Below are 12,999 nucleotides of genomic sequence, written 5' to 3'. Positions count from 1 at the left end.
GGTGAAACGTGCATGAGGATGAGCCCTGGATGCCGGGTGCACATAGGGGGTGCCTAGGGGGATGGCTGGCGTTCCCTACCAAAGGCAGGACAGGTCAGGGGCCTGGGGCGGCTCAGAGCTGAGCTCAGCGAGGGCTCTGCCCGTCTCTGCCCGGGCTCACTGGCGGCCTCTCCCCAGGGTACTATGGTGAAGGCCTCAGTGCCATCATCGTCTTTGCCGCCTGCTTCCTCCCAGACAGCAGCTCTCCCGACTACCACTACCTCATGGAGCACCTCTTCCTGTAAGTGGCCGCTGGCTGCACCTCCCCTGCCCCCCCGACATTCCTGAGGGCCCCGGCAGCGGGCTGGACCAGGCTGTGAGAACCACATTGGGAGGGGGCTCTGCTGGCACCAGGCAGGGCCTGGGCCACCAGCAGACCTGGATCTGAGTTCCCTGCTCACCCCCTGGGCCTCATCGGTGCAATCATGATCGTCAGCATCGCTGTCATGTATTGAGTATTCACTATGCGGCAGCCACGAGGCTGCGTGCTGCGTCCGTGATGACGCACTCCATCCTCTCCATAACCCTGTGGGGTGGCCGCCTCCCATTCGACAGGGGCAGGGTCCGAGGCACAGAGAGTAAGTCACTTGCCCAAGGACACACAGGTAGCGTTCTGTTGTGACAGAGCCAGAAAATACATACGAAGCACCGGGCAGATGGCAGTAAGAGCTCTGTAAGTCAGGGTCACTCACAATCGTAAGTGACCCTTCTTACACAGCAGGGCTTGGGTGCCAGGCGGGCCGGAGGATGAGGAGGTACCTGTGGGAGGTCGGAATGGGAAGTGGCCTGAGAGACCAGGGAACCCAGTCTCCCAATTACAGACGGGAAAGGAGAGGCTGAGAGAGAGGAAAGGATTTTTCTGAAATCCCTCAGAGAGAGAGAGAGCCAGGAGGAACCCCAGGTCCCTAACATCTGGTGCCGTGAGCTACCCGGTGGGTGCCTGTTCCCCAGCTATATCTGGGGCTATTGAGTCCCATCCCCAGAATTAGTGGAGATAATGCATATAAGTAAAGTCTTGCATATAAAGCATGGCACATAGTAAGTGTTCAATTAAATACTAACTACTGTGATCATTATACTCACGGACACAAATTTGGGGTGGGCTAGGGTTAATCGCATCCACCTCCCGCCCCCCGGAGTGTGCTGGGACAGCCAATAATTCCTGCACAGGTGTGGCTGGCACAGCTGGGGCCGGGGTGGCAAAGGGAGCAGGTGCCACAGGTGTCCAGCCCCAGGACCTGGGGCTTTCTAACTCGGGATCGCTCTCACTGGGTCCCCTGTCCTCTGTGCCCTGTGACCAGGTACGTCATCAGCAGTTTGGAACTCCTGGTGGCAGAGGATTACATGATCGTGTACCTGAATGGTGCCACCCCCCGGCGGAGGATGCCAGGCATCAGCTGGCTGAAGAAGTGCTACCAGATGATCGATAGAAGGTGAGGGGGAGTGGCGGGGCCTGCCTCCGGTGCAAGGGGACCCCCGAGCAGGGCTGGTTCCAGAGGGAGACCCTGGGGCCCCGAGGGAGCATCTGCTCCGTGCTCCCCCAGCTTCTAGTGGTCGCCGGCGAGCCGTGGTGCCCCCTGGTTTGTAGAGGCATCACCCCAGCTCTACCTTCATCTCCACATGGCACCTCCCTGAGCGTGCGTCTGTGTCTTCAATTTCCTCTTTTCACAAGGACGCCACTCATCCTGTATTAGAGGCCCACCCTGCTCTGGTCTGACCTCACCTGAAATCGTTACATCTGCAAAGACCCTGTTTTCCAAATAGTGTCCCCTTCTCAGGACCCAGGAGTTATGGATTTGGGGCGAGACGGGGGAATGCAATTCAGCGAGACAAATGAAAATTGCTCAGACTCTAATTTAGGAGAGAGACCGCTCCACCACTTGCAAATTCCGCCAAGGGCCTTAGCTTTCAGAGACTCTGCCTTCTTCCTGTAACGTGGTGGTGCCCCAGGGAGGGCGGAGGAGGCAGCCCCTCCCTCCCCTGGGCCTGCCCCAGGAGCCCATCTTGCTGCTTCTGCCTTCCCATGCAGGTTACGGAAGAACCTGAAGTCCTTAATCATCGTCCACCCGTCCTGGTTCATCCGCACTGTGCTGGCCATCTCCCGGCCTTTCATCAGGTGAGGCTGTAACCTGTGTCCAGATACCTGCCTGGGCTGTGGCTTTTATTTTTAATCAGCGTTTCCCAACTTCTCTATGCTAAGTAGGCAGTATTAATTTAAACACTTTTCAATCACAGGTATTGTTTCTAAGTGACAAACACGAGAGAAGTAATAATCAGCTCTCCCATATTGAATGGTGGATACCTTTTACCATTTAACCCTGAGACGCTGGTGTCATCGTGTACATTTCAGGGATGAGTAAACTGAGTCTCGGAAAGGTCCAGGAACTCACCCAGACACACACAGCAAGGTCACTAGCCCACCACACTCCCCAGGAGGGAACCCAGCTCCGTTCACTCCAGAATTTGTGGGGGAGCCATTAGGATGCCAAGAGGGTCTGACCTACTCCTGGCCAATCATTCAATGAACCAACACGTGAAACCCCCCCTTGGGATCGATGATTTACCAAAAGGACTCACAGGACTCAGAAAAGCTGCTATACCCGTGGTTCCGCTTTATTACTGCGAACGGATGAAGATTAAAATTGGCAAAGTACCTTATAGTTGTAGAGTTTACAGTCAGCCAGGCTTCCTGTGGTTCTGGATGAAGTCCGTATTGTTTCTCTGAGGTATTAATCAATTGTTGTGTGCGGCGTTAATTTCCCGGTGTTTATCTCTGCCGCCATCTTAGTTTCTCCCTGTGGCTTTTATTTTTAATCAGCGTTTCCCAACTTCTCTATGCTAAGTAGGCAGTATTAATTTAAACACTTTTCAATCACAGGTATTGTTTCTAAGTGACAAACACGAGAGAAGTAATAATCAGCTCTCCCATATTGAATGGTGGATACCTTTTACCATTTAACCCTGAGACGCTGGTGTCATCGTGTACATTTCAGGGATGAGTAAACTGAGTCTCGGAAAGGTCCAGGAACTCACCCAGACACACACAGCAAGGTCACTAGCCCACCACACTCCCCAGGAGGGAACCCAGCTCCGTTCACTCCAGAATTTGTGGGGGAGCCATTAGGATGCCAAGAGGGTCTGACCTACTCCTGGCCAATCATTCAATGAACCAACACGTGAAACCCCCCCTTGGGATCGATGATTTACCAAAAGGACTCACAGGACTCAGAAAAGCTGCTATACCCGTGGTTCCGCTTTATTACTGCGAACGGATGAAGATTAAAATTGGCAAAGGAAACGGGTGCACACGGGAGTCTAGGAGAAACCGGAAATGAGCTTCCAGCGAGCCCCTCCCCGTTGTGCCAAAAGCCCTGATTCTCCCAGCAAGCTTAGCCACACGGGAACGGAGCACCAGGTGCCCGAACCTACTCGGTCTTCAGTGATTCCAGAGATCAAATTGACATTACGTGGCTCAAGACCCCCACCCTAAACCACACCGTTAGCGTAGACGACACGGCAGGCTTTGAGGCCCCAGGTCACCTAAGACACTCTTACCAGGCAGGACAGTTCTCAGCTTACAGGTGATCTCCCACGAGTACCAAGAGCCAGCTCTTTCCTTGCAATGTGCAGGGTTTGGGTCCCCCAAGCTGCGGGGTTCGCCCTCTGCTGCACAATATAGAAGCACCTGGAAAAACAGAGCAAGGAAACCCAAATGGACATGCCCTAGTCAATCACATACAAACTAAATGTACATTTAACTTAATATCATGCCAAACACTGAACTGAGTCAAGATCCTTCTTCATTTCCACATTCCCAACTAAGAGTCTGTGATGCGTTTCAGAGTCGGGCCCAGCCCGGCCAGCGTGGCTCAGTGGTTGAGCGTGGACCTAGGAACCAGGAGGTCATGGTTCGATTCCTGGTCAGGGCACATGCCCAGGTTGTGGGCTCCATCCCCAATGTGGGGCGTGCAGGAGGCAGCCAATCCATGATTCCCTCTCATCGTGGATGTTTCTCTCTCTCTCTCTCTCTCTCTCTTTCTCTCTGAAATTAAAAAAAAGAGAGAGAGAGAGAGTCGGGCTCATACTTTGCCTTGAAGGATTTGCAAGGAGGCAACTAACTTCAGGCGCTCTGTGCTCAAGGACTCGTAATAGTGAAAGCAGGCGAACAATACACTAGCTGTGGATCCTCTGTGCTCATGATGAACCCACTGGGCAAAATGGTGAACACGCACGTCGGCCTAACAGAACGGCGTTCTGGCCTCAATATCCCATCGCCCAAGGCAGACCATTCACTCACTCTTGGTTGCTAGTCCCACGGCAAATTGTGAGGATCTTGTTTCGAGCTTTCAAAGAAAGAAGAGGGGAGAGGGGAGGAAAATGCACTTCTCCTTTTGAAAGCTGAGGAAAGTGGCCCTGGCCAGTGTGGCCGGTTGGTTGGACATGATCTGGGGCAGTACAAGGTTGTGGGCTCGATTCCCGGTCAGGGCCCGGCTTCGGGCTCGTTCCCCAGAAGGGCGTGCAGGAGGCAGCCAATCTGTACTCTCACGTCGATGTTTCTCTCTCCCTCTTCCTTCCTCTCTCTCTAAAAGTCAATTTTAAAAATCTGTAACAGAAAAGCTGAGGAAAACGGAGGCCAATTCTGACCTGCAGTCCAACCCCGAGGTTCCGTGATTGTATCTCCAAGAAAACCTCCGTGTGTCCCATGGTTGGGGATGTGCTGCCACTGACCTGGAATTCTCCCTCGTGACAGCGCCCCCCCCCACCCCCCCGCCCCAACATGAGTCAGAAAGCTCAGCCCACAGGCAGAAGCACAGTCAGGGCAGAGATGTGGGTATCTGTTTCCAGTGATGGGCCCGGTGGGTGTGACCACACCCTCAGGGCGTCAGTTTTGCCTGTATTTATAGACCAGCACTCAGAGCAGCAGGTGTTGGCTCTGAGCACCACAAAGAAATCCTCCCTAACAAATCCAATCTGTCCCCCGGAGCCCGGGCAGATTCAGGCACAGAGCGGACGACCCCGGTGAGATAGGCGGGGACACGATTCCTGCCCGGGTCTGAGACTCGCTCTCTACCTATTCACCCTTAACCTCTGTCACGCCCACTGGAGGGAGGCCTCGTGCTGTGAGAATAATTTTTTTAATAAAAAAAATGCATTTGACCTGCACAAAAGCAGTGGGTGTTGCTCATCCCAGTACACAGGCTGCTTTGTGACTGCCCATGGGGAAACTCTGTCTTCCCCAATCAGTTCCCATTGGCCTCTGCGAAGAAACGGCTTTATGTTTCCCTTATAGGCACCGTGAGCTGCAGAACTCAGCGCTGAATGCCAGAAAGCTTGAGCTGAATTTTTGTCTAATCTCTAAAAATAGATATAAATGCTGAAACCGGTTTGGCTCAGTGGATAGAGCGTCGGCCTGCGGACTGAAAGGTCCCGGGTTCGATTCCGGTCGAGGGCATGTACCTGGGTTGCGGGCACATCCCCAGTAGGAGATGTGCAGGAGGCAGCTGATCGATGTTTCTCTCTCATCGATGTTTCTAACTCTCTATCTCTCTCCCTTCCTCTCTGTGAAAAAATCAATAAAATATATTTTTAAAAAATAAAAATAGATATAAATCTTCTTGACACTCTTGTAGACATTTCGCTGTATCTTTCCTTTTTTAAAAAAAAACACACTGCTCTATCCACTGAGCCAGACCAGCCAGGGCATATCTTTCCTTTTTTATTATTACTTATTTTCTTCTGTTTATTTTTAATTTTTAAATTTATTATTTTTTTATTTAGCAAACTTTTTTAAAAAAAATGTTTTATTGATTTCAGTGAGGAAGGGAGAGAAAGAGATAGAACCACCAATGATGAGAGCGAATCATTGATTGGCTGCCTCCTGCACATCCCCCACCAGGGATCGAGCCCACAACCCGGGCATGTGCCCTTGACCAGAATCCAACCTGGGACCCTTCACTCCACAGGCTGACGCTCTAGCCACTGAGCCAAACCAGCTGGGGGCTATTTTCTTCTTTGTTGTGCTGTTGTATTCTCTTGACCTTACATTTCTCATTGTTAAAAACTTTTCTTTTCCCTGGAAAAAAGTGTATTTTCCATATCACCAAGACTAGATTTGAGTTGAAAAAATATATATTTTTTTTAATAAAATATATTTTATTGATTTTTTACAGAGAGGAAGGGAGAGGGATAGAGAGAAACATCGATCAGCTGCCTCCTGCACACCCGCTACTAGAGATGTGCCCGCAACCAAGGTACATGCCCTTGACAGGAATTGAACCCGGGACTCTTCAGTCCACAGGCCGACACTCTATCCACTGAGCCAAACCAGTCAGGGCGAAAAAATATTTTTTAATAACCGTGAGTTCAAAGCAGCGTGCTGGTGACCAAGCACAGCCTGGTGCCGACAGCCTGAGCCCGGGCTTTGACAGGAAGAAGCCATTCACCCCGAAAGAATGGAGGGTGAATCAGCAGCCCCACGTGTGCCTTCCTGTGCCCCGATGACGACTGGTGTTGTCCCCAGCAGGGGCGAGAGCGCCAGGAAAGCATCCCTGGGAGAACGAACGCAGAGGAGCAATTCTTAGGTGGATGAAGAGGATACTTAATCTGTTAGAACCTCCTGCCTCTTTGCTTCCTTTACACAAGGGCCTCCACTTAGTGAGGATCGGGGACAGACCCCTCTCCTCCTGCCAGGAGCCCCCAGGCCTTGCTCTGTCCACCCCACGAGGGGTAGAGGGTGGAGCCTGGCCCTGGGTGGGGAGGGAGATTTGAGCGTAGTGCTTAGGGCCTCCTCGAGTTGGGTTATACGTGCCACCCTGTCTGCCATCGCTCCTTCTGGCTCTGGGTAACCACATCGTCTCCTCCTCCTGGCAGCGTCAAATTCATCAACAAGATCCAGTATGTGCACAGCTTGGAAGAGCTGGAGCAGCTCATCCCCATGGAGCACGTGCAGATCCCAGACTGCGTGCTGCAGTGAGTGTCCCCACACCCTGTGCGGGCCCCACCTGCATCCTCAAGGCCCCCAGGCTCCTCAGGCTCCCACTCAGCTGCCCAAAACCCGACGTGAGTGTGAGAGCAGCAGGACGGAGGGCATCGGTGAACAAACACGTCTGAAATTAGGAAGTACAGTGGGCCTGGGGACCTAGTGCGGGGCCGGGCCAGCAAGCCACAGCCCACAGCTTGTTTTTATAAATAAAGTTTTATCGGCACACAGCCTCACCCACTTATTAACAGATGGTCTAGGGCAGTGGTCGGCAAACTCATTAGTCAACAGAGCCAAATATCAACAGTACAAGGATTGAAATTTCTTTTGAGAGCCAAATTTTTTAAACTGAAGCTATATAGGTAGGTACATTGTTAGTAACTTACTTAGGGTACTCCTAAGCTGGCCTTTGCTAAAAACGTCCTCAATCTGATTGAGGTACGTTCTCTGAGGTCGGCCCCTTCCAACTCTCCCATCCACACTCGTCTTGTATACTTGTTTCGTCTATCTCCTTTCGTTCATCCTCTCTATATGTCCAAACTATCTCAACATACCTTTCTCAATCCTCGACACTACATCTTCTTTCACTCCACAGCGTTCCCTAAAATTAACTTAATAAACTTTACTTAAAGTCTTAAGTCAACTTTGCACTGTACGTGCGCGCCCACACGTGGTATTTTGTGGAAGAGCCACACTCAAGGGGCCAAAGAGCCGCATGTGGCTCACGAGCCGCAGTTTGCCGACCACTGGACTAGGGCTGTTTTCAAGCTACAACTGAATTGAGTTGGTGGAACCAAGACTGGCCTGCAAAGCTGAAAATAGTTACTCTCCAGCCCTTTACGGAAATACTTTGCCCTAGTAGAGGGGTGTGTTGCTTTATCACGGCACTGTTCCATCACTGGGTCAGGCCAGAGGTCTGCTGAGTCGCATCTACACCAGATGCTGGAATACGTCAACAATGCAGATACTCCCTGCCCTGGGGGGCCTGCAGAGCAGCTGCAGGGAACATGGGAAGGCCAGCAGGCTGTCAGCTCCGGCTGTACTTCCTACCCTGAAGCCTGGCTACATCCAGAGCTCCCTGGGCGGTGCACCGACGGGAGGGAGGGCTGTGTCTGACATGCTGCTCCTCCTCTCTTCCAGGTATGAAGAGGAGCGGCTCAAGGCCGGGAGAGAAAGGTCTGTGCAGCGTGGCCCTGTCCGGGCGGGGTGGGGGCCAGCGCTGAGCTGGGCCTGCCCGGGGGAGCAGCCGATGGCCTTGGCTCTGCAGGGACCGAGGTCACACTAGAGGCCCTGCACTTCTCGCGAGAACGTGGAGTCGGACCCGAGTCCAAATCCAGATTTCCCTACTGAGTCACAGAACGACGTTAGGCAAATAAAACGTTCACAGTGGCCTTGGGGGTTACAGTGGAAAGTCAGGAGTGGTGTAGTCACTTGCAAAGCAGGGGGCTCAGCGATATCAAGGTCTCCCTTTTCAGAGGAAACACCAGCCCCACACTCACCGCAACAGACCCAGACGTGCCCATTTAATGCCTTCCTGGCTCCTTTCTCATGAATACGATCCAGTATGTCACAGACCTTCAAGACAGTTCTGGTCCCGCCCAATTATAGAGCCCTTAGCCCAGCGGTTCTCAACCAGTGGGTCGCGACCCCTTTGGCAGTCGAACGACCCTTTCACGGGGGTCGCCTAAGACCATCCTGCATATCAGATATTTACATGATGATTCATAACAGTAGCAACATGACAGTTATGAAGTAGCAACGGAAATAATTTTTTTAAATATATTTTATTGATTTTTTACAGAGAAGAAGGGAGAGGAAGGGAGAGAAACATCGATCAGCTGCCTCCTGCACACCACTTACTGGGGATGTGCCCGCAACCAAGGTCCCTGCCCTTGACCGGAATCGAACCTGGGACCCTTCAGTCCGCAGGCTGACACTCTGTCCACTGAGCCAAACCGGTTAGGGCGGAAATAATTTTATGGTCAGGTCACAACATGAGGAACTGTATTTAAAGGGCTAGAAGGTTGAGAACCACTGCCTTAGCCCATCGCCTGGATACTTTCACATCCCTTGCCCCTCAAAAGCCAGGCAGGCCCAGGATACGAACAGCATCTTACAGTCCAGGTATGTGAGGCTCAGAGAGGGCAAGGTACCTGCTCATGGCCACACAGCAAGTCTGTGTGAGAGTTGGGGCTTTCAACAGGGGAAAGCGTGTATCATTGCCTGGCTCTGGGCTAGAATCCAGGGACACAGAGGCAACTAAGAGAGATTCCTGCTCCAGAAGTTTCTTTAAATGGAAAAGAGAGGGACACCTCACCCAGTGGGGAAAGCGGGTCCTGGCGACAGGGCAGGGTGATGTCGGCAGATGAGACGCAGCGTCATTTGATGACGACAGAGGGCAGCATGGAGGCGGCGAGGCCGGAGGGCGGGCGGGGCTCACCATCCCTTGCCATTCGGGAATTTTTCCTCACTCCTCTCCTAGCTCTTCTCTCCTTCCTTCCTCCTTCCTTCCTCCCTCCCTTTCTTCATTCATCCTGTCATTTTCTTAAAAAAATATTTACTTGTAGTAAAACTCACATAATATAAAATTCACCATTTTAACCAGTGCCGCTCAGTGGCATTAAGTACATTCACATTGTTGTGCAAACATAACCACCATCCAGCTCCCAAACTTCATCTTCCCAAACGGAAACTCTGTCCCCATTAAACACTGACCTCCCCCCCAGCCCCTGGCCCCCGTCAGCTACTTTGTCTCCGTGGATCTGACTCCTCTGGGGACCTCACACAGGGGAGTCGTACGGATGCCCACAGGGGCTGCACCACTTACCTTCCCACCAGCAGGGCACAGAGTTCCAGTTCACATCCTTGTCATAACGTGTTACTTTGTTTTTACGAGAGTAGGCATCTCCATGGGCACGAAGTGGAAATATCTCTTTCCTTTTTCTTCTTCTTTCCTCCGCCCTCCCGGCCTCCGTGCCTCTCTCCCTCCTCTCTCTCTCTCTCTCTCTCTCTCCCTCTCTCTGAGTTGTGCTCCTCCTGCCTGCCAGGCTTTAGCCACGAACAGGAATACAGGCCGAACGCCAGCAGGACACCCGCCTTCGGGCACCGTAGCACAGGGCGCCAGCATCCATGGGACACGTGCAGAGGTGCCTCTGGGGGAAATGCTGAGATAAATGCTCAGAAGGAATGGTTCAGGGTCTTTCCCTCTCCCCTGTCCCCCCTTCCTCACAGCTGCTCATCTTCATTAGCCCCTGGGTGACCTCTTCTCACCACCCTCCCGGGCCCCGCATTTCCTGGGGGCAGCAAAAACCTCCCTGTTCAAACTGCTCTCAGGTCAGAGAGGCCGGTGGGAGCCGAGATCCCCCTTCCTCCACAGCGCCTCGTCATCCCTGCCACCTCTCTGTGTCCCCAGCGCAAGGCCGCAGCCGGAGCTGGTCCTGCCCAGGTCGGAAGAGAAGCCGGAGGCAGCGCCTGCGGAGCACAGGTAAGGACGCAGGTGAGAGCTGATACCCACCGGGCTGCGGGGCTGCAGGGCTGCGGGGCCCGCAGAACGTCGGATAAAAGTGGTCACGGCGTTACCGTGTTTTCATGATCCCGATGCGACCAGGATGATGAGACGCAAACTCGGGTATGAACCAGCCAGCGCGATGCATACCCCCTCCCCCCACCCCGTAAATGCTCCATGTTGGGGTCACTCTTCCCTCTGAGCTGCCCCTTCTGGGGCCACTCGCAGAGGCCACTATTGAAATTTAAACGAATTCACAGTAAATAAAATTTAGAAGTTCGCTCCTCGGTCTCACTTGCCACGTTTCCGGGCCCAGGGCTCCTGTGCTGGACAACCTGGAGACAGAGCATGTTACTTGTCGGCTTAAGGTCTACGGACAGGGTGCCTCCAGCCCTTCCCTTCTCCTGGGTTTTCCTCACTCGTTCATTTTTAATGGAGGTGAAACTCACATAACATCCAATGAACCATTTTATAAAGTACACCATGTAGCCTGGCCGGTGTAGCTCAGTGGTCAAGCGTCGACCTATGAACCAGGAGGTCATGGTTCAATTCTCTATCAGGGCACATGCCCAGGGTTGTGGGCTCAATCCCCAGTAGGGGGTGTACAGGAGGCAGCTGATCAGTGGTTCTCTCTCATTATAGATGTTTCTGTCTCTCCCTCGCTCTCTTCCTCTCTGAAATCAATGAAAAGATATTTTAATAAAATAAAGTACACCATTTAGTGCATTCAGTGCCTCTCCTAGTTCCAGAACCTCCCCGTAGCCCAGGGGGAGACCCTTTAGCAGCTACTCCCATTCCCTCCCTTCCGCTTCTTGTTTTAAAATCCACCAAATAGCAATTGAGAGTCCTTACCCCCTCGCCCTGGGATGTGTAGACAAATGGCCCAGCCCCAGCCCCTTCCTCGCCTCTGGAAGTCCTTCCCAAGTTTCCTGTCTCTGTCAGGTCTGCCTCCTGCTTGTCACCCTTGTAAAACCCTCCTTCTCTTGCCCTTGAGCTCCCCAGGGGCAGTGGGTCTACCTTGGGACCATTCCCTCCTCTTCCCTGTATTCAGCACAAGCCAAGCATAGGGGCCACGGGCAGCGGATGCCACCGAGAGACCCAAGTTTTGCTCTCAGAGGAAAGTCCCAGTTGGGTGACCTTTGTGCAAGTCCCTGTGGCTGTTTGGCCCCTCCAGACCTGGTGGGTCCCGAGCAACATCAGTGGCTTTGTTTTGTATTAGTGAAGGCCTCGGCCTGGCTCCTCATGACTGCCTGTCCCGGCTCATTTGTCACGCAGCAGACACACACTGACACTTGCTTCGTACCAGATGAAGCTGAAGCTGGGTCAGCCCTCATGGGGCTCACAGACAAAGGCCCAGGCTCCCCCATAGGCAGATCATGCTAAGACTCCTTCCCTCTTCCGTAGGTCTGCTCCGGTCACAGAGGATCAGGAGACAAGGTGGGTAGGAAGCAGGGTGATCTTGGAGCCTTTTTTTGAAATGTTCTAGGTGAAGCCCACCCCAGCCAAAGGGTGCACCGTCTGCCCACAGCCTGTCTCGGTGTCTCTGCTTGGTTCTGGATGCCAGGAAAAGCCTTCTCGGGTGTTGGGGGTCCTAAAGACCCCGCCTCGAGTTCAGTGGTTTGTGAGAACGACTCAGAACTCAGCAAAGCTGCTCTGCTTGCGGTGACAGCTTATGGCAGTGGAAGGATGGAGTCGGGGAAACCAGCACTAGGACAGCCCCTAATTCTCCCAGTAAAAATGTGGGCAACACACACAGCGTTACCAACCAGGGACACTCACTTGAGCCTTGGTGTCAGGGTGTTGACTGGGCTCAGTCACGTATACACAGCTGACTGCCCTTCCTCTCCAGCCCCTCCAGAGGTCAAGCTGACCCCTCCCCCCTAAATCCCATTGTGAGCATAGACTCTCTGACATGAGCCAAGGTCCCAGGTAAACAAAGTCACTCCTACTAGGCAGGACAGTCCCAGGACTCAGAGGTTGCCTCCCAGGAGCCAGGCAAGAGCCACACTTTTCCTTGGAATGTGCGGGGTTAATCCTTGACCGCACATTCTCCTACATCTGTCACTTGGCCTGGACACTTGCCCTAATACTGCCCAGGTGACACAAGAAGCCCCAAGCTAAGAAATAAACACCAAAAGCCATCTTAGACGAGCACTGCTGTGGGGATACTAAGTGAATGCACGTTCTCAGTGCATTTTTGAAAAGACCATCTCATTCCACGCCTTCTGGAGATGAGTTCACATCCACAGACATAAAATACACAAGGAAATCATCCACCATGAGAATAAGTCGGCAGATAAAATAACCAACAGAATTAGACCTCCTCCCGGGTATCCTCAGGTGGAAATGATTAAAGACATCAAAGAAGGAATTATACAGAGTGACAGATAGATGAATGGACAGACAGATGGGTGGTTGGATAGATGGGTATGTGGATGGGCGGATGAGTGGGTAGATGGAAGAATGTGGGTGGGTG

General features: G+C 52.6%; 1 protein-coding gene across 2 annotated transcripts in view; it reads left to right on the top strand.

Moving 5' to 3' along the window:
- ATCAY (ataxia, cerebellar, Cayman type) overlaps nucleotides 1-12,999 on the top strand; it is a 32,311-nt gene that overhangs the window by 18,474 nt on the left and 838 nt on the right. The window contains exons 6-12 of one of the 2 annotated variants that reach the window (XM_006754064.2): nucleotides 178-280; nucleotides 1,341-1,472; nucleotides 2,069-2,155; nucleotides 6,910-7,008; nucleotides 8,159-8,194; nucleotides 10,395-10,502; nucleotides 11,928-11,960. In XM_006754064.2, the coding sequence (XP_006754127.2) occupies nucleotides 178-280; nucleotides 1,341-1,472; nucleotides 2,069-2,155; nucleotides 6,910-7,008; nucleotides 8,159-8,194; nucleotides 10,395-10,502; nucleotides 11,928-11,960 (598 nt within the window). The remainder of the gene's footprint in view (nucleotides 1-177; nucleotides 281-1,340; nucleotides 1,473-2,068; nucleotides 2,156-6,909; nucleotides 7,009-8,158; nucleotides 8,195-10,394; nucleotides 10,503-11,927; nucleotides 11,961-12,999) is intronic. The other variant, XM_006754065.2, reaches the window with a different exon arrangement.

The sequence above is a fragment of the Myotis davidii genome, unplaced genomic scaffold (genome assembly GCF_000327345.1).
Source record: "Myotis davidii unplaced genomic scaffold, ASM32734v1 scaffold551, whole genome shotgun sequence".
Taxonomy (NCBI): domain Eukaryota; kingdom Metazoa; phylum Chordata; class Mammalia; order Chiroptera; family Vespertilionidae; genus Myotis; species Myotis davidii.
The sequence above is the reverse complement of the archived record's forward strand: the minus strand, read 5'-3'. Positions and strand labels throughout refer to the sequence as shown.